Here is a 19,146-nt window from a genome sequence, read left to right on the forward strand (position 1 = left end):
TGCTGGGAGGAGAGCATTAGGACTTTAATACACAGCACAACACTTGTGACAACAGGGTGGCCAGAGATGTAGGCCAGAACATTTCACAGTCCCAGGATGGCCGATCTGAAAGTAGACTTCGTGTTTCCAGAGTATTCAGTAATAGGGCCGCCTGGGGTTGTTCTGTGGGAGACCAAAGATCAAAAGTACTAGTGTTAGTGGGAACCTTCCAGGTAGCAGAGCTGATACCCTCTGGGGGCTGGGGCAGGGGGTTAGCTGTCACCTCCCCACCTCCAGCAGGGAGTCAGGGAGGCACACACCAGGGGGTTGGGCCGGAAGCGGTAGGCCAGCATCATCCTCTTGCGAAAGGCCTCATACTCATCATCTTCCTTAGAGAGCTCAGCTGGCCGGTCAATGCCAAAGCCAGCTCCGTCTACTGTGGTGGCACCCCTGTGGAAAGCCGCGGTCATAAGAGGGGCCCAGGATGGGACAGACAGGAAAGGACTACAGGGTGCTGGGGTGGGGATGAGTGGCAGCGCTCAGCAGCCCGGGAAGAGGTCCCAGACCCACCCACACAGCAGTGAGGGAGCAAGGCTTCACACTCAGGACAGTTCTCACTAGTCTCTGGAACCTTAAGTGTCCATTTGTGTGCTCCCTGCCAGCACTCACTTGTTCACTGGGTTCTTGATGCCCTGGCCCTCAGTGCCCAGCCCCTCGCCCTCCTTCCAGCCCATCTTCATGAGCATCTGGTAGCCAATGTTCTCCACTGTCAGCTTGAACTCCTTGTACTCTGAGTAGTCTGGCTCTCGACCCTCCTGCAGAAGAAGAGAGGACGTTACCAGCCATGGGGGCTGCAGTTATCTGCAGCTGGGCCCCAACTGCTCTTGGCCTCAGGCCAGCCTCAGACCATCCATGTGCCCCACTCCCACCAGTGGCAGACTCCACTGAAACAAATCAGGCTCTTCATCCTTCTGCCATCTCCAAGGGGCAGTCAAGTCAAGAGGGGCAAGGTGATGATTGACACGGTCTCATTGGGCTGTTAACAGTTTATTTCAAAGAATAGCTCATGTTTTAAAAACAATTTGTTCTGAATAAAGACCCAGCCAAACAGGCTCAGCTATGGAATACAAAGAGAGCCCAATTTTTGTCACAGCAGCGTGAACAGCATGCAAGGTGGGTGGCAGAGGTAGGATGACAGAAGATCGAGGCCAGCCTGGTCTACACAGCGAGTCAGGACTGCACAGCAAGCCCCACCCCCCACCCCCATTTGTTTTTTCTGAGACAGGGTTTCTCTGTGTACCCTGGCTGTCCTGGAACTCACTCTGTAGACCAGGCTGGCCTCTGCCTCCTGGGTGCTGAGATTAAAGTCATGCTCCACCACCACCCAGCAAGACCCTGTCTTGAAAACAAAGATAGAAAGAAAGAAAAGGAAGGAAGGAAGGAAGGAAGGAAGGAAGGAAGGAAGGAAGGAAGGAAAGAAAGCGAGTGAGTGAGCGAGCCCGCCTGCCCCTCTGCTTTGGAGGTGAGTGGGTCCTCTGGAAGTATTTCCTGATAGCTGGGAAATGAATGCTCCACTGTTTGTTAATTCCCTACCTGTCAGCACCTACTATGGCACAGAAAGGCTGAGTGCCTCCCATCAGCTTCCCCAGGTCTGTGCCCAGGGCTCACCTTCAGGGCCTTGAAGGTCTCCATGAACTTCTCCAGCTCATCAGGGGGCAGGAAGTCACCAATGAAGTGCTTGCCCCGACCCATCTGTGTTAGCTGCTCTGCCCACTCTGCCCAGAGAAGAGGGAAAATGAATGGTGAGGGATGAGGTGGCAGCAGATACCAAAGTTGCCCTTTCTTGACTTGCAACCTTGCCCAGTGTTCCACACAAAGCCCAGTGACTGCTCATAGAGGCTCACCCCCTTACTGAGGAAGCAGAGGTAGCATCTCTGGACCATGTGCCATGGCCAGGTGGTGCAGATAAATGGGGTCCTCCCCTCCCTCATGCTCTGCATACCCCGTGTCTTGTCCATCTCCATGCGCCGCAGCTGGTGCTCCCAGGTGCCCAGTTCGCTGTCCACCTCCTCATCACTGTCGTACCCATGCTGGTGTTGCTGTAGCGCCTTCTCCCACAGCAGCTGCATGTCCTGCATAGCACGCTTGTGCTGCATAATCATGTCATACATCTGCTGCATCTGAAGAAAGGACAGACAGGGACTTGGTGAGGATGTCTCCTTGCCTAAGAAACCGGGGCAGGACAAGAGCTGCAACCTGTACCATCCACATTCCAGCACACTCAGCCACAGAGCAAGTACTGCAGAAGACGTTAGGCTGAAGGACTGTGGCAAGGCAGTGCTGGGGGCTCTCAGGCTGTGATCCCACCTGACCTGCCTAGCGGAAGACCTAGATGCCAGAGGCCGCGGGCACTGCCCTAATGCTGGCTCTGGGACTTCCTGTCATGAACCCCTCAGGCAGCACTCATACACGGAGACAAAAGTGGCACCTTACCATGGGGCAGAGCCGAGTCCCGCACTTGTGGCCTTACCTCCTGCTGTTCCTTCAGCTGCTTCTTCTGTGCATCAGACAGCTCTGTGACACCCACCAGGCCCACAGGTTTCCCCTTCTCGTAACCAAGTCCCTTGAGATCCTGGACTGGAGGCAGAAAACAGATGGCAGGGCGGTAAGAAAGTGGCCACCCTGTGCCAGGGCTCCAGGTGCCTGGTGTCAACTCTGCCCACAAAGCCCCAGGTAGGGTTCACAGAACAGGCCCTCTTGTCCTAGATGTTGGCCTGGAGAGGCCCCACTATGGTGGAGGCTGTCATGTGTACTGGTTGTTCACCTCTTTAGGAAGAGGTCCTCTCCAGGATGGTTTCAAAGTCCCTTAGCCACCAATGTTGACACCAGGGATCAGAGAGGGTTCCATAACCCAGGATAGAAACCTGGTCTGAGTCCTTACTCAATACCACACAGTTAACGGTTGACAGGGCAGGGGCCTGGCAAAGGGACAGAAAGGACCTGTGCACGTCCATGAGCCACACATGTGCTCCCTCATGTAGAGGCCCATTGAGTTGGGTCTGACATCAGTCTCTGCCACATGGCTCTCCTAGCTCCCTTTGGGGAGACAGCTAGCTATCCTCAAAGCCACTAACAATTAATTTAACGTTATCTTAGAACCTAGCTGGAGCTACACTGATCCATGTGAAGGTGCTGTGACAGCCTATACTCTGGGAAGGGAAACCACGTCCCTATGCAGACTCCTCTAGGAAGATAAAGGGCTGAGTCCACAAAAGTTATCAAGGTGCCGGGTGGGGTAGTTGTGGTGGTTCAAGCCTTTAATCTCAGCACTCAGAAAGCAGACATAGGCTGATCCTGTGAATTTGAGGCCAGCCTGGTTTACAAAATGAGTTCTAGGCCAGCCAGGGCTGTTACACAGAGAAACCCTGTCTCAAAAAACAAAACAAAGTTATCAGGGCTGGGGTACTGCCCTTTAGAACTGCCTACCAGGGATGGATGTGGCTCAGGGGGCAGTGTTTGATCAATATAAATAAAGTCCTGAGTTTCACCCTCAGCAACACACAAGTATATGCAAACATGTGCGTGTACACACACACACACACACACACACACACACACACACACACACACTCTACACTCGGCTCCTAGTGCACATGAGAGTAGGGACCCATGACGCTGAGAAGAGACCCCTTCTTCTCTGGCCACTTCCCAACGACAGGCAGGGAATACAACACAGACTATTGCGATGTGAACCTCAGCCTATGTTTGGGAGCCTGTGCTGCTACTCTGGACCACAGCTTGAATGGACTTCAGGACTCAGGATTCTCTGCGGCCAGCAGAAGCACTCAGCCTTGAGTGGCAGTCTGTTTCTTTTTTTTTTTTTTTTAACAAGTGGTTATGAGCCACCATATGATTGCTGGGAATTGAACTCAGGACCTCTGGAAGAGCAGTCGGTGCTCTTAACCTCTGAGCCATCTCTCCAGCTCCTCACAGTCTGTCTCTTGCCTGGCACTATCGTGGCACTCAGATTTTTTCCTTGACCTAAGAACTGAAGGCCCTGGGTCTGGAGACTGGCCCTCAGAGCTAGATGGAATGCCCACCCACAGAAACCAGGAAGGCAGCCTTTCCTGTGGGCTGTGCTGGCTGAGAGCAGGCTCCCTCAACTAAGAAAGTGAAAGTCAGGCTGCAGCCAGGCAGTGGCAGTACACATCTTTAATCCGGCACTTGGGAGGCAAAGGCAGGTGGATCTGAGACCGAGGCCAGCCTGGTCTACAGAGTGAATCCTAGGATATCCAGAGCTACACAGAGAGACCCTGTCTCACAAAAAAAAAAAAAAAAAAAAAAAAAAGAGGAGGAGGAGGAGGAGGAGGAAGCAGGGGAGCAAGCCAGTAAGTAGCGCCCTTTCACAGCCTCTGCCTCAGCTCCTGCCTGGAGGTCCCTGCCCTGTGTGAGCAAAGTCCCTGTCCTGACTTTCTTCCATGATGAGCAGGAGGAATCATAAGCCAAGTAAATTCTTTCTTCCCAAGTTACTTTTGGTCATGGTGCTTCATCACAGCAATAGTCACCCTAACTAAGACAGGGACCATTGTCCTGCTAATGTGAGTGACTGGGGTACAGAATGGTAGTGGGTAGGAGAGGGAGCCAGATGGCAGAAGTTCCTCAGCCACTGTCAACTCAATGACAGAAGATCACCCCCACACCCACGTGGGCTTGTGGCAACAAATGAGACACATTTGGCTGTCCCTCAAACTCCTATGAGGAGGGAAGGTCAGAGGTGATTGTACGATCACAATGGTGGCTGGCTATGGTAACTTCTCATCTTGCATTTCCTTAACTTTCTATAACAAAAACATAGCCATGTGCTTCAAAGCCTAGGACAGAAAATAGTACCATTTTCTGTGTGACCTTGAGTAGAGGCTGACTGCAAATCATGGACACAGACAGGGTGGAAACAGATATGCCCCGGAGATAGTAACTGAGAGCCCTGATTTGGTGCTAGAGCTCTGGGTAAAACCTGCTTAAGTAAGTAAAGGTCAAGAGACATGCTGAGGAAACACTCCTTACAGAGGAAGGGACCTCCTAACACATGCTGGAGATGGATCAATGGGTGAAGGAACCTGTTACTAAGGTGATGACCCAAGTTCTAACTCCAGGACACACATGATGGAAGAAGAGAGCCAACTCCATTGGGTTATCCTATGGCGTTCACATTCCTGCCATGACACATACTTGGTGGTGCACACCCTTTTTTTTTTTTTTTTTGGTTTTTCGAGACAGGGTTTCTCTGTGTAGCTTTGTGCCTTTCCTGGATCTCGCTCTGTAGACCAGGCTGGCCTCAAACTCAGAGATCTGCCAGGCTCTGACTCCCAAGTGCTAGGACTTGAGGCAGAGTCAGGTGAAGTTCAAGGCTAGCCTGGTCTACAGAGTAAGTTCCAGCACAGCCAGGACTACACTGAGAAACTCAGAAGGAGGTCAGACTTGCTATCATCAGAAGGTTGACAGACAGAAACCCACTCCAGCCACAGTGGCAAACACATCATACCAGCACTGGGAGATAGAGGCAAGAGGATCAGTTCAGTCAGCCTTGGTCACATAGTAAAAATTTGAGACTAGCTTGGTTATATGAGACCATCTCAAAAAAGAATGAAGGGCTGGAAAGATGGCTCAGTGGTTAAGAGCACTGGTTGCTCTTCTAGGACCTGGGTTGATTCCTAGCACCTACATGGTGGCTCCCAACCACCTCTAACTGCAGTCCCAGGGAACCCAATTCCTTCTTCTGGTCTCTGTGGGCACCACATACATGTAGTATACAGACATACATGCAGATAAACACCCAAGCACATAAAATAAACCGAAAGAATGGAAGCTAGTCACGGTGGTTCACACCTGCCATCTCAGAACTCAAGAGGGCTGTAGCTGTAGCTCAGAGGCTGCCCAGCATGCTCAAGGCCCTGGGTTTGACACTCAGCATCAAAAAACATATTCAGCCCAGTGGTGGTGGCATGGACGCCTTTAAACCTAGCACTCGGGAGGCAGAGGCAGGCAGATCTCTGTGAGTCTGAGAACAGCCTGGTCTACAGAGTAAGTTCCAGGACAGCCAGGGCTACACAGAGAAACCCTATCTTGGGGAAAAATAAAACAACAACAACAAAATATATATCATTTATCATTATTAGCTTCTTAGGTTCTCTATAAAGTTTTTTGTTGTTGTTTTTGTTGGGGAGGCATCTTTACTATGTAGACCTCAATAGCCTGGATCTCACACTCAGAGATTCACCTGCCTCTCTGCCTCCTGAATGGTGGGATTAAACTATGTGTTACCATGCCCAGCCCTTTATAACTCTTAATCCTATTTCCTCACCCACCACACACAGCTCCTGGAGTAAGGTACTATTGACTACACTTTGCTAAACATGGTAGAATACACCATCCTAGCATCTAGAAGGTAGAGAGGATCGGGGTCTGGTTATCCTCAGTTACATGAGTCTATCTCAAAACATTGTCCCCTAAACCAAAAACCACAATGAGATTGTTTCATATCTACCAGGATAGACATGTATGTATTTATGTATACATGTATGTTTTGAGACAGGGCTGGCTGGGTGGTGGCGGTGCACGCCTTTAATCCCAGCACTCAGGAGGCAGAGCCAGGCAGATCTCTGTGAGTTCGAAGCCAGCCTGGTCTATAGAGTAAGATCTAGGACAGGCACCAAAACTACACAGAGAAACGCTGTCTCCAAAAACAAAACAACAACAAAAAAAGGAGATAGGGCTGGCCTGGAACTTGCAACTGCCCTGAAATAGTTTTCTGAGTGTTAGGATAACAGGGCTATACCACTAAGCCTGGCTCTGAGTTATGTCACTGTACAAAAGAGGCACTTCTGGGCTGCGGTGGTGCACACCTTTAATTCTAGCACTAGGGAGGTAGAGGAAGGTGGCCAGCCTGGTCTACAAAGTAAGTTCCAGGACTGCCAGAGCTGTAACACAGAGAAACTCTGTCTTTAAAAAAAAAAAAAAAAAAAGGCACCAATTTTAGTCATAGGCTTTGTTGTCTGTGTGGGCCCAGTCCCCACTGGAGACTCAGGGTTACTTCCAGTTGCATGGGTGCCTATACACAAACAGCCTGAGAATCCAGCCACAGGAGGGAGGTAAATTGTGGCCCATGCTCTGAAACCACCTCTAGGACCAACAAGTCAGGGTAGCCCACCTGACAGAGGTGAAGGCGAGGCATCTATGTCCCTCTGTGCCAGTTCGGCAGGTGGCAGTTCCACTTTGTCCTCTTCAGGCCCCCATCGACTCTTCCGCTTCCTCTTCACAGTGGCCGTGGTGGTGGGCTTCCCAGGGATGGATGGAGTGGGGTTGACAGCAGGTGCTGGGGCCACTGGAGTGGGGCAGGCAGTGATGGGGGGCACAGCCCCTGACAAGGTTTCAGGGGCTGACTTGCGCCGCAGGCTGGGGTTGGGAGCAGGAGCAGGGACGGAGCCTGTGGAGCCTGCCTTGGCTTTCCGAAATTCCTCCAGCTTCTGCCGGTAGTGTCTATGCCCTTGGCTGTTGGGGTCATAGAGAAAACTGCAAAGAGAAGTGGGGTCAACTTAGCTGGGTTGAGACCTGGTCCTGTTACTGCAGTTAGCGCAGAGCAGGCTGCGTGCATTCAGGGTTGTTGGAGTCACTGTCCAGTCATGCCTCAGTCAGAGGCAGTATACTGCAAGCCTGTATAAAGGCCCCTGTAGTCAGAGGCTCCTGCTGGGATGTGACTGGCACCCTCAGAACCTCCCCACCCAGTAATGACCTTACTATCAGGATATTCTGAGCTGCTGGGAGACCTTGGGTACCCCTCCTTCAAATCCAGGCAATCTCCACTGCACCTCCGTGTGCTGGGTTTCAGTCCCACCTTGAAGGTAAGTAAGTGGCTTGGTGGCAGAAGTACTCACTCCCTAAGAGCTGTAGGCAGACGCGAGTGCAGCAGACTGAGTCAACAAAGACCTCAGCTCTTCTCCACTGCCTGCTTCTCTAACAGGGCAGAACGGAGTGACTTGGCCCAGTGTTCCCAGTTTCATGTGGCAAATACCAAAAGAGACTTAGCTATTTGTACACACAGTGCAGGGGACTTGGTCCTGGATTGAGGACTGAGGATTCATGGTGTGGACCTGTGCCCATTAACCTGGAGCTGGTCCCAGCAGAGCTGTACCCCACAAGAGGGCTGTGGTCTTGGAACCCGAGGGGCTGCCTGAAGTCTGTCGCTACCTACCTACCTCTCTGTGCTCTACAGCCATAGTTTTCTCAGGTCCTGCCTGGCCCTGAGGTCCCTCAGTCGTTTATAAAATAATCATTCAGAGGCTTAATATTAATCATCAACTGTATGGCCTATGACAGGCTTCTTGCTAGCTAGCTCTTACAGTTTAACTCAACCCATAATTATTAATCTATGTATCACCACATGTTCTGTGGCTTTACCTGCATCCCATCACATGGCATCTCCCCAACTCCGCTTTTCTCTTTCCTGTCTCTCTCCTTGGATTTCTCACCTGACTCTAAGATGTCTTGTCATAGGTCAAAGCAGCTTATTTATTAACCAATAGGAACAACATATATTCACAGCATACAGAAAGACATCCCCCAGCACTTCACGCCAGTAGATTTGATGAAAGAGGCAGAGGCAGGAGGATCTCTGTGAGTTTGAGGCCAGCCTGGGCTACCGAGAGAATTCCAGGACAGGCTCCAAAACTACACAGAGAAACCCTGTCTTGGAAAAAAAAAAAAAAGAAATGGAATAAATAGAAAATGCTGTGTGGCTGTGTGGCTGTGTGTGTGTGTGTGTGTGTGTGTGTGTGTGTGTGTGTGTGTGTGTATGTGTGTGTGTGTGTGTGTGTGTATCTCCCACCCCAGCAGCCACGCCCCAGGGCATGTACCTCAAGGACATAGCAGTGTTACTAAGGGCAGTGATTCAGGGAATGGCTCAAACAGCTGTCCACTCTAGTGCGCAGATGCTCAGTTTCACCTATAAACGCTGTAGATTTGCACAGAGCCTATAAATACACTCTTGAGAGCAGAAATCAGCTGCAAGTGACTGGAAATGTCTTAAACAATGGCAGTGGAGCTGCCCTGTCTGTTCAGGGAAGAACTGTAGTCTGCACACATGGCACTGAGGAAGTATGCCTTTGAATATTTTCACCATGTGGCTTGCAAAATGCTTGGTGGTGCACCAGAGGACACAGGAGCGGACAGCACACAGTCAGATATGAGGCTTCCTTTTGCATGAGCAAGAACCTCCCACAAAGCTCCATAGATTCAGTCTATGTGTCCACACAAGCCCTAGGAGACAGCTGGAAGAAGTTTGCTAACACCTGCCACCTGGGAAGGACAGAACAGGAAAACCAAACCAAAACAAAACAAAAATCGGTGGTGTCTCCTTTGTATTCCTGGGTCATAGTATAGGCATGACCATGTATGTATAGGCCATGAGAAAAAGAGACAAGGGGGTTGGAGAGATGGCTCAGGGGTTACAAGCACCGGTTTCTACTAAGCAAGACTAGGGTTCAGTTCCCAGCAACCACACGGCAGCTTACAACTGTCTGTAACTCCAGTTCCATGGGATCTGACATCCTCTTCTGACCTTTATCATATGGAACACATACAGACAAAACAATCATAAAATTCAAAAACAGATTTTTTTTTTTTTTAAGAGACAAAGCTCTGGCCTTTAATCCTTGTACTTGGGAGACAAATGTAGAAGGATTTCTAAGTCGACAGAGCTGCAGAGTCTCCTGCCCCGCTCCCTCCACACCCCTAGGATCCCAGTACTTGAGAGGCTGAGACAGGAAGATGGAGAGTTTAAGGCCAGCCTGGGAGACAAATGCAGAGGAGCCTGCCCTTAAATAAAAATGGGAAGCAGCACAAAAAATGCACACCCCTTAACTTTGGGCTAGAAAGATGGCTCAGCCATTAAGAGCACTGGTTGCTCTTCCAGAGGACTTGGATTCAGTTCCCAGAATCCACATAATTGTTATAACTCCAGGCCCAGGAGACACAACACACTCTTAAGGCTCTGCAGGCACTAGGCATGCAAGTGGTACACTGTCACCCATATATACAAAACACACATACACATCAAAACAAAACAAAACAAACAAAAACCTGACAGGCTGTAGTAGTGAACGCCTTTAATCCCAGCATTCAGGAAGCAGAGGCATGTGGATCTCTGTGAGTTTGAGGCCAGCCTGGGCTACAGATCGAGTTCCAAGACAGCCAGGGCTACACAGAGAAACCCTATCTCAAAGAACAAAACCAAACACCAAACCAAATCAAACCCCAAAGTAAGCACAAACACACCCTCAATCCTCTTTGGCTTTTGCTCATACCATGGACTGCAGAATGAAGAACCAACCAGACCTCCCTCCTTCCTCTCTAGAAGCCACCAGGCCTCAGGAGCACTGATGGCCCAGAACTGGACAAAGACACTGTTCAGTGTGTGTGTGACGCACTCCTCAGACTGAGCCGCTTGCCTAGGTTTCCTTGCCCCTCAGAGCTCAGCATCTGAACTGGGTGTGGTGGCGCACGCCTTTAGTCCCAGCACTCGGGTGGCAGAGGCAGGTGGATCTCTCTGAGTTCGAGGCCAGCCTGGGCTACAGAGTGAGTTCCAGGAAAGGCTCCAAAGCTACAGAGAGAAACCCCGTCTTGGACAACAAAATAAGACAAAACAAACAAACAAACAAAAAACACCAAAAAATAAAAAATGAACTGAACATGCCAGTAAGTGGCTCACACAGCGAGAGGCCGGCTGCCTTCCAGCAACTGTGCAGACATTAGTCTCTGAGGTTGGAGGTTAAATCTGTGATTAACATTTCTGTTTTACAAGGTAGTGCCTTGCTAATCTTCCTGCCTCAGCCTCCTGACTCTAGTTTGTCACTACTGCTGTATCCTAATTTCAGATGACATATCTGACGTGCTTTCTGGGGCATAGCTTAGCAATGTGTTGGCTTGCCAAAGGAACATGCCTGACCCATGGCTACAAAGGGGGCTTTTCCTGTTGTTTGTTTGAGATAGGGTCTCACTATGTAACCGTGGCTAGCTAGCCTGAGACTCACAGACTCACCCGCCTCTGCCCTACTGAGTGCTAGAAACAAAGGCTTGCACCACCAGATCCAACTTTCAAAAAAAAATTTTTTTTGTTTTTTGTCTTTGTTCTTGAAGACAGGGTTTCTCTGTGTAGCCTGGCCATCCTGGAACTCTCTAGATCAGGCCTTGAACTCACAGAGATCTGCCTACCTCGGCCCACTGGCAAGCATGCATTTATTCTTCACGCTTTTGACTATGGCTGTGACTAGCTACTGTAAGTTACTGCCACCTCTCCCTAGGAAAGACTGGAACCTGGAACTGAGAGCCAAAATAAGCCTTCTCCTTTCAGCTGCTTTGCTCAGAAACTTTTCCATGGCAGCTAGAAACAAAGCTAACCCAGCAAGTGAGACTGAGCTATCCATTTTGTTCAAACTCACGTCTTGTGGGCACTGGACAGCAAATGCCCCATTCCATCCCCTGTCTGGAGAGTCACAGGAATGGGAGTGGGAACAGTCTCCTGTCAGTCACCCCACATCCCAGCTACCCACCCAGTCTTGGCCCAGTGTCAATGACAGTTATCCTAAGGCTAGGCATCTACTGCCAGATCCTTCAGGCAGACAAAGAGCCAGGCAGGAAGTTCAGGGCCACCTGAGTCAACCTTGGTGAAAAGCTGCATGGAGCTGTACCTTGACCTCCTGAGGCAGGGGCTCAGAATAAAGTCCCATCAGTCTGCCCAGTTGTTCTGTGCCAGATAGACCTCCACAGAAAATAGAACATTGAGTTTGCCAGGCATGATGGTGCACACCTTTAATCCCAGCACTCAGGAGGCAGAGGCAAGAGGATCTCAAGTTCCAGGCCAGCCTGATCTACAGAGTGAGTTCTAGAACAGCCAAGGCTACAATAGTAAGACCATGTCTCAAAATAAAAAACATAAAAGAAAAAAAAGAAAAACCCTTACAACATGAGTTCTATACTTCCACCTGCATGGGCCATGGCCAAGGTGAGCCTTTCCAATAAGCTAAATTTGAAATATCCACCACAAATTAATGTTCTCAACACCTGGTCCCTTTAAGTGGTGATGCTCTGGAAGGAGCCTTCAGGAAGTGTCCACCAGTGGCCCTCTGAGGATCATTGTCTGGCCCCTGACCCAGGTGCTCTCTGCTTCCTGGTCAGTGGAGGAGACAGCAGGACCTCCTGCCGACACACTGTAGACTCCATACTGCCTTCCTAGCCACAGTGGAGAACAGCCGGGGAGACATGAGCCCAAACAAACCCTCCCTCCCCTGTTTACTGTCTGTATACACATACAGAGCCTTACCTGAAGGCCTGATTCTCGCGGTTATTCTGTAGGGCGATGGTCTCCACCTCAGGACCCCCGTCTGCTATGAACCTGGCCAACTTTTCTGCAAGGTTCTTGGCCTCTTCATCCTCTGGGGGTGAAACTTTAAGCAGGCTGTCAGTACTGAGTTCAACTCACCACACCCAACAGCCTAATTCCTGCTAAAGAGCCCGCAAAGGCGAGCGGGGCTTGTCTTAGGAACGGTGCAAAGAGAGACAGGCAAATGGGAATCAGATTATTATAGGGCCAAAACCAGAGAAATATCACAACTATACAATCCCACCCCACCCCGAAAGTACAGGGCACTGGGGGCTCACCCTCCTTTCCTGGGGAGGACAAAGAAGAAGTCTGCAGTGATTCAAACATGTTTCCACATATCAGACTCCTGTTGCCTACCAGAGCCCTGACCCACAGACCCATCCCATCCACCTCCTGCTGTTTGTCCCCAGTCCACCTACTTGGCATTAGGTACCACACCTGCCTTGGGCGCACATGGAGCTAGAGCTAACCCACAACTTGTCAGCATGACAATGGAATGCTCCCTTGGCCCATTCCCATGTTCTAATGAGCAACTAGACAAACCCAGCCCCATAAGCCCAACATGCCACAGTCCCACGTCCTAGAGCCAATCCTGGTACTCAGAATTCAGCTGGTCCTGGGGACCTGCAGGTGTGCTGACACATCCCAAGAGTAACTGCCACTGCCCATGAGGGCATAGGTTTTGACTGCCACATCCCACAGTGCTCCTTGCCCTCCTCCAACCACTTACCTTTCTGGGTGGCTGCCTGTGGCTTCTGGGCTTCCTTTCTGATCTCAGCTACCTTCTTTCTGTAGTACAGGAATTCCCTGCTATTCTTATCATGTAAAAATCTGGAAAGGGGATTTGGAACATGGGAAACAAGGTTCAGTGGTGAGCAAAGCTGGGCCCCACTGCAGAGTATTCAGCAGGGCATTTACAAAGTGTCCAAGGCTGGCTGTAGCTCAGCAGCAGAGTGAGACCCGAGTCTACCCCCAGCACTCCCTCCCAAGTGACAATAATAATCTCCTTTGGAGCTGGGGTGTGGCTTAGTAGTAGAGCCCTGGCTTAGCACACAAGAGACTCTGGGTTCCATCCTAAGCTCCAGGCAGGTTTCTACACCTGTATGCATGACCAATGACCACAGCAAATGTGTGAGCAGCATGGCACTGCCCCATCAGTACTCACGTGAAGGCAGGATTATCCTTGTAGTCTTCCATAGCTACTTTCTCTAGCTCAGGGCCTCCTTCTGCCACAAAACGGGCCAGCTTCTCTATCACTCTCCGAGTCTCGGCTCCCTCTGGGGGTGAAACTTTAAGGAGGCTGTCAGTACGGGGCTCCAACTCACACACCCAACAGTCACTAGGTACACTCTCTCTATAGACCGCAACGACAGGGGGAGAGGAGCAGAAGATGCAGGAGGCTGCTGACAGCTATGCACCTGGATCTGGAGGATGCTTAGTCTCTACAGTCAGACAGGTTGTCAGGGCCTCTGGCAGTGAACCATCTCCAGGTTAAAAGAGGCTACTGGGAAAGTATATACAGTCTCTAGTCTAAATGTGTGTTAATTTTTTTTTTTTCCTTTTTCTTTTTCTGGAGCTGAGGACTGAACCCAGGGCCTTGCACTTGCTAGGCAAGCGTTCTACCACTGAGCTAAATCCCCAACCCCGTGTGTTAATTTTTTTAAGTTTTTATCTTTTTTGCATTTTCCAGACAGGGTTTCTCTGTGTAGTTTTGGTACCTATCCTGGATCTTGCTCTGTAGACCAGGCTAGCCTTGAACTCAGAGATCCACCTGCCTCTGCTGCCTCCAGAGTGTGCTGGGATTAAAGGTGTGTGCCACCATGCCCAGCTGTTCCTTTATTTTTTTCCTTTAGATTTATTTTTATTTTATGAACATTGGTGTTTTGCCTACCTGTAGATCTGTGTGAGAATGCCAGATCCCCTGGAACTGGAGTTACAGACAGTTCTGAGCTGCCATGTGAGTGCTGGGAATTGAACTCGGGTCCTCTGGAAAAGCAGCCTGTGCTCTTAACTGCTGAGTGGTCTCTCTAGCTCCTCAACTGTTCCTTTTCATTTCTTGTGTGTGTATGCAGGTGCAGATGTGTGCAGGTAGATGTGTGTATTTATGTAAAGATAAGGACAGAGCATAACCTCCAGTGTAATTCCTCACAACTGTCCACCTTTCTTCTTTTTTTCGTCTTTTATTTAAAAGATTTACTTACTTTAGGTTTTGTATGTTGTTGTTTGGGTTTTTTGTTGTTTGTTTGTTTTTTGAGACAAGGTTTTTCTGTGTAGCCCTGGCTGTCCTAGAAAGATCTGCAGACCACACTGGCCCTCGAACTCAGAGATCTGCCTGCTTCTGCCTCCCAAGTGCTGGGAAGTGCTGGGATTAAAGTCATGCATCACCACTGCCTGGCTTTATGTTTTTGAGTGTTTTGTCAATGTGCACGTCTGTATACCATGTACACAGCTGTTACAAATGGTTGTGAGCCACTAGGTGGGTACTAAGAACCAAAGTTGGGTCCTCCAAAAGAGCAGCAACAAGTGCTCTTAACTGCTGAGCTATCTCCAACTTTTTTTTTAAATTTTAATTTCTGATTCAGGGTCTCTCCCGGAACTTGCCCAGTACACTAACCTGCTAGCTAGGGAGCTGTGCCTGTCTCTGCATGCCTAGCACTAGGATTACAGCATGTGCCACCACACCTCACATTTCCTTTCTCTCTTCAATGTGGGGTTTTTGATCAGACTCAGGATCCCCATGCTTAAGAGCCAAGAGGACACCACCCACTTTCCTGACTGAGCTATCTTTCCAGCTCTAACAATTCTCCTTTAAAAATCACCACACGCTATGAACTGGACATCGGGTGGACTTCAGTTCATTGTGTTGAAGCTGGCTGCCAAGCACACTGGATGTGATTCCTGGAGTTTCTGATGGATTACCTGGTGCTCCGGTAATCTCTTGTACCCTCATACACTCACAACCAGCCATATCTCCAAGTCTGGGTTTGTGTTGGTGGGAAAGTATACTGGCAGCCTGCCTTCTGGGCACCAGCATACCCACTTCCTCATGCTCAATCATTCAATCACTATCTGAGATACAATGGTGTGTGTGTGTGTGTCCACTCCCCTCCCCTCCCCCACCATAGGGTTTCTCTGTGTAGCCCTGGCTGTTCTGGAACTTGCTCTGTAGACCAGGCTGGCCACAAACTGATTGTCTGACTGCCTCTGCCTCCCAAGGGCTGGGATTAAAGGTGTGTGCCACCACAGCTCAGCTCTTTTTTCACAGGCTGTCCTTGAACTAGTTTAAGGTTAGCCTTAAATTCCTGACACCCCACCCCTACCCCCACTCAAGCTTCAAGCTTCTGAGTGTTGAGATAACAGACATGCCTCACCATGTCCTAGCAGTGCTGGGAATGAAACCCAGGGGATCTGTATATGCTGGGCAAGTACTAAACCAACTGACCCCCCCCCCCCCCCCCGCAAGCCTGAGAATATCTCTTTACAGGTGGATTAGGTGCCTATGTGAGGCAGGTGGAACTTGCTTTTGTATTTCTCCCTGACCTAGTCCTGAGGCTGAGTCTGTTAGTCATTGTATGGACCATATCCTTCTATGAATATCACAAGGGAAATAGCTCACTGTCATCTGGTAGCTGGCCATTAGGGTAGATGCTGAGTGCACAGCTAATCTTATACCCCTGGTTGCTTGGTTACCAGGAAGCACAGGAATGGGATAGAGGAGACATAAGTACATATGACCTAAGGTGGATCCCAGGAGTCCTGAGGCATTCTATGCTGGATTTTATTCCAGCTTCACCTTCCTCCCACATGCATAGCAAGAATCCTGTGTAGAGAACACTGTGTAGAGAAGCAAATGTAAGGCCACATCAATTGATGCCTGAAACAGGTGCTAAGGCCTTGAGATGAGAGCATTAGCAGAGCATTGGCAAGGACAGAGGTGTGCCTCCAACCTACTCTGGGGACCCTCATTCAGAAAAGGCTGACATGGCATAGCTAAATGATCGTTTTGACCTCTGTGTCAGGGTGACAGGGTATGCAGCCAGTTCTTCACAGGGTCTTGCTGTCACAGAGCCTTGTACTGAATGTGGAGCTGAGTCACTAGAAGAGAATGACCACTGTCAGCCTAAGACCAGTGACCACCTTCCCCATGTGGGAGCACATCCTCCAATCTTTACATTCTGAACCTCTGGCCCAAAATGTGAACACAGCCACAGAAGCTCCTGCCTCAGGTGACATGAGGCCCTACCCAGGAAAGCCTTCTTTGATGGGCTGGGACAGCAGCCACTAGTTCAGAATGGAACTAGTGTCCTTTGCAGGGCTCTTCCAAGACTTCCCAGGATGGCCCCTCTGCTCAAACCCCACAGCTTCACTTAGGCACCTGTGGGTTGCTGACCCAAGCCACAGCACTGTGTGCCAGGCTCTAACCACAGCTGCCATGACAGTGGGTAGGAGCCAAGGCCATCCCACAATTTACCTTTGATCTCCAGCCATTGCTCATAGTCCTCTTCATCATCATCATCAGGGGATTGGAAGACGCTCGGCCGGTGTGCAACGGGCAGCTGCTTGGCATGTGAGTAGTTCTTCACAGGGCCCAGTGGGCTGCCCAGTCCCAAGCCTGTCCGCTTGCTGAGTAGGAGGGGTCTCTTCAAGGTGCTGGGTGTTGGTATGCTTGGAGGGGCACTGGGGGGTGGATCTGGGTTGGACAAGAGAAAACACACACTGGAGACCCGCAGAGGGCAGTGCTGCGGACACACCCAGAAAGTATGGTCATCATGGCAACAGTCATCTTTGGGCATGCCATGGTTGTGCAGACGCCCTAGACCTCTAAAGCACCACTGCAAGGCCATGGGAAGTGGGTTAAGGCACAGGAGAGAGGACTTTCAGGGTACCTAGCTACAAGAGCATATGCTAGGGCTTGGCAGATGGCAGCTCTTGCTGGATGTGCCTCTGCACATCACACACAGAATGGAAGGCAGTCAGCTCCTAGGTGAGATACCAGCCTCCACATTCCAGGTCACAACCTCCCTAAACTGAACCTGTGGCCCCAAGGGTGAAGGACTTAAACAACGTGTCCTTCTCTGACAAAGGCAGATTGAAAGTCTGTTTCAGTAATGAGCTCCAACTGGGCTGTGTGGCTTCCTTGTGCCTAAATTCCCACCCACTGGGGCAAGCTGCAAGATATGCTGGGGTGTGCCGCTCCTTCCTAAGACCCTACGTGTGGACATGGCCTGGGGTTGAAAACCTGTAACCTTAGTTACTCCTGAGACTCTGGCAAAAGGCAGATCTTCAAGGCCAGTCTGGGATACATAGTGAGTTCAAGGTCAGCCTGAACAACTATGTCTTATCTCAAAATGAAAAGCTAAAACAGGGCTCTTCTGTGTGGCAGAGCACTTGCTGAGCATGCATGAGAACCCAGGTTCGATCCCCAGCACCGCAAAATAGAGTAGTGGTAGCAGTAATAACAACCATCACCACCACCCCCTCCCATGGGTACAATTAAGCCCATGACAAGGCAGGGAGCCAAGCCCCGGAAAGCAGCACTGTAGCACAAATGGGCAAGCGGGCCATAGCACATGTGGCTTTACACTCTAGCCTTACTGTCCAAAGCCTCAGTTCTAAGTGATGCTTCAGAAGCTGAGCTCGGCTTGAGATCTGTAGGTACCCTCTGGGTCTAAAGAGAACCCCCTCACCAAACAGAAGCAGTACCACACTCCTGAGGACAGACAGGACGACCAAGACTGTCAGACACGACCTGTCAGCAATGGGTTCCTGGAGATTGGGAATGGAGAGGGAGCACGCCACAATTTCCCCGTGTTTCTTTACTAAATAAAAAGATCAGGGGCTGGAGGGATGGCTCAGCAGTTAGGAGCACTTACTGCTCTTGAAGAGAACCTGAGCCCAGTTCCCAATACCCATCCATATCAGTGACCCTCTGGCTGCCAAGGGCTTCTGCAACCACAAGATGCACATGAACTCACACAAGCCCACATACATATGAATTAAAAATCAAATCAAAAAGTCTTAATGAAAAATGCCAGGCAGTGCATACCTTTTATCCCAGCACTCAAAAGGTGGAAGCAGGTAGATCTCTAAGTCTAAAGCTAGCTTGGGCTACATAGTGAGTTCGAGGCCAGCCAGGGCTACATGAAACCCTGCCTTTTTTGTTATTGTTACTTACTTATTTTAGATTTTTATATGTTTGAATGTTTTGCCTGCATGTGTATCTATGCACCATGTTCATGCCTGTTATTCACGAGATGAGTGTTGGATCCTCTGGCCACCATGGTGGTGCTAGGAAATGAACCTTGATCCTTTGCAAGGGCAACAAGTGCTCTTAGCAGCAATTTTTAAAAAAAGGATCAGAAGGCAGGCTGGTGGTGGGTCTTTAATCCCAGCACTCTGGAGGCAGAAGCAGGCTGATCTCTGAGTTCAAGGTCAGCCTGATCTAAAAAATGAGTTTCAGGATGGCCAGAGCTACAGAGAAATCCTGTCTCGAAAAACAAAAATAGGGCTGGTGAGATGGCTCAGGGGTTAAGAGCACTGGCTGTTCTTCCAGAGGACCTGAGTTCAATTCCCAGCAACCACACGGTGGCTCACAACCATCTATAATGGGATCTGATGCTCTCTTCTGGCCTGCAGGTGTGCAAGCAGACAGAGCACTCACACATTAATAAATACGTACATACATACGTACATACATACATAAATGCAAACAAACAAACAAAAAGACTCCTAGA

At 49.9% G+C, this 19,146-nt stretch overlaps 1 protein-coding gene across 1 annotated transcript in view; it reads right to left on the bottom strand.

The window, feature by feature from the left end:
* Sugp1 (SURP and G-patch domain containing 1) overlaps positions 1–19,146 on the bottom strand; it is a 30,228-nt gene continuing 11,082 nt past the window's right edge. Inside the window, exons 4-14 of the mRNA XM_036209252.1 lie at positions 16,884–17,102; positions 13,578–13,701; positions 13,143–13,243; positions 12,353–12,476; positions 7,187–7,548; positions 2,510–2,616; positions 1,982–2,159; positions 1,648–1,754; positions 649–794; positions 300–429; positions 1–162 (exon numbers count right to left, since the gene is read on the bottom strand). Of these exons, the coding sequence (XP_036065145.1) occupies positions 136–162; positions 300–429; positions 649–794; positions 1,648–1,754; positions 1,982–2,159; positions 2,510–2,616; positions 7,187–7,548; positions 12,353–12,476; positions 13,143–13,243; positions 13,578–13,701; positions 16,884–17,102 (1,625 nt within the window). The 3' untranslated portion in view covers positions 1–135. The remainder of the gene's footprint in view (positions 163–299; positions 430–648; positions 795–1,647; positions 1,755–1,981; positions 2,160–2,509; positions 2,617–7,186; positions 7,549–12,352; positions 12,477–13,142; positions 13,244–13,577; positions 13,702–16,883; positions 17,103–19,146) is intronic.

The sequence above is a fragment of the Onychomys torridus genome, chromosome 17 (genome assembly GCF_903995425.1).
Source record: "Onychomys torridus chromosome 17, mOncTor1.1, whole genome shotgun sequence".
NCBI lineage: Eukaryota > Metazoa > Chordata > Mammalia > Rodentia > Cricetidae > Onychomys > Onychomys torridus.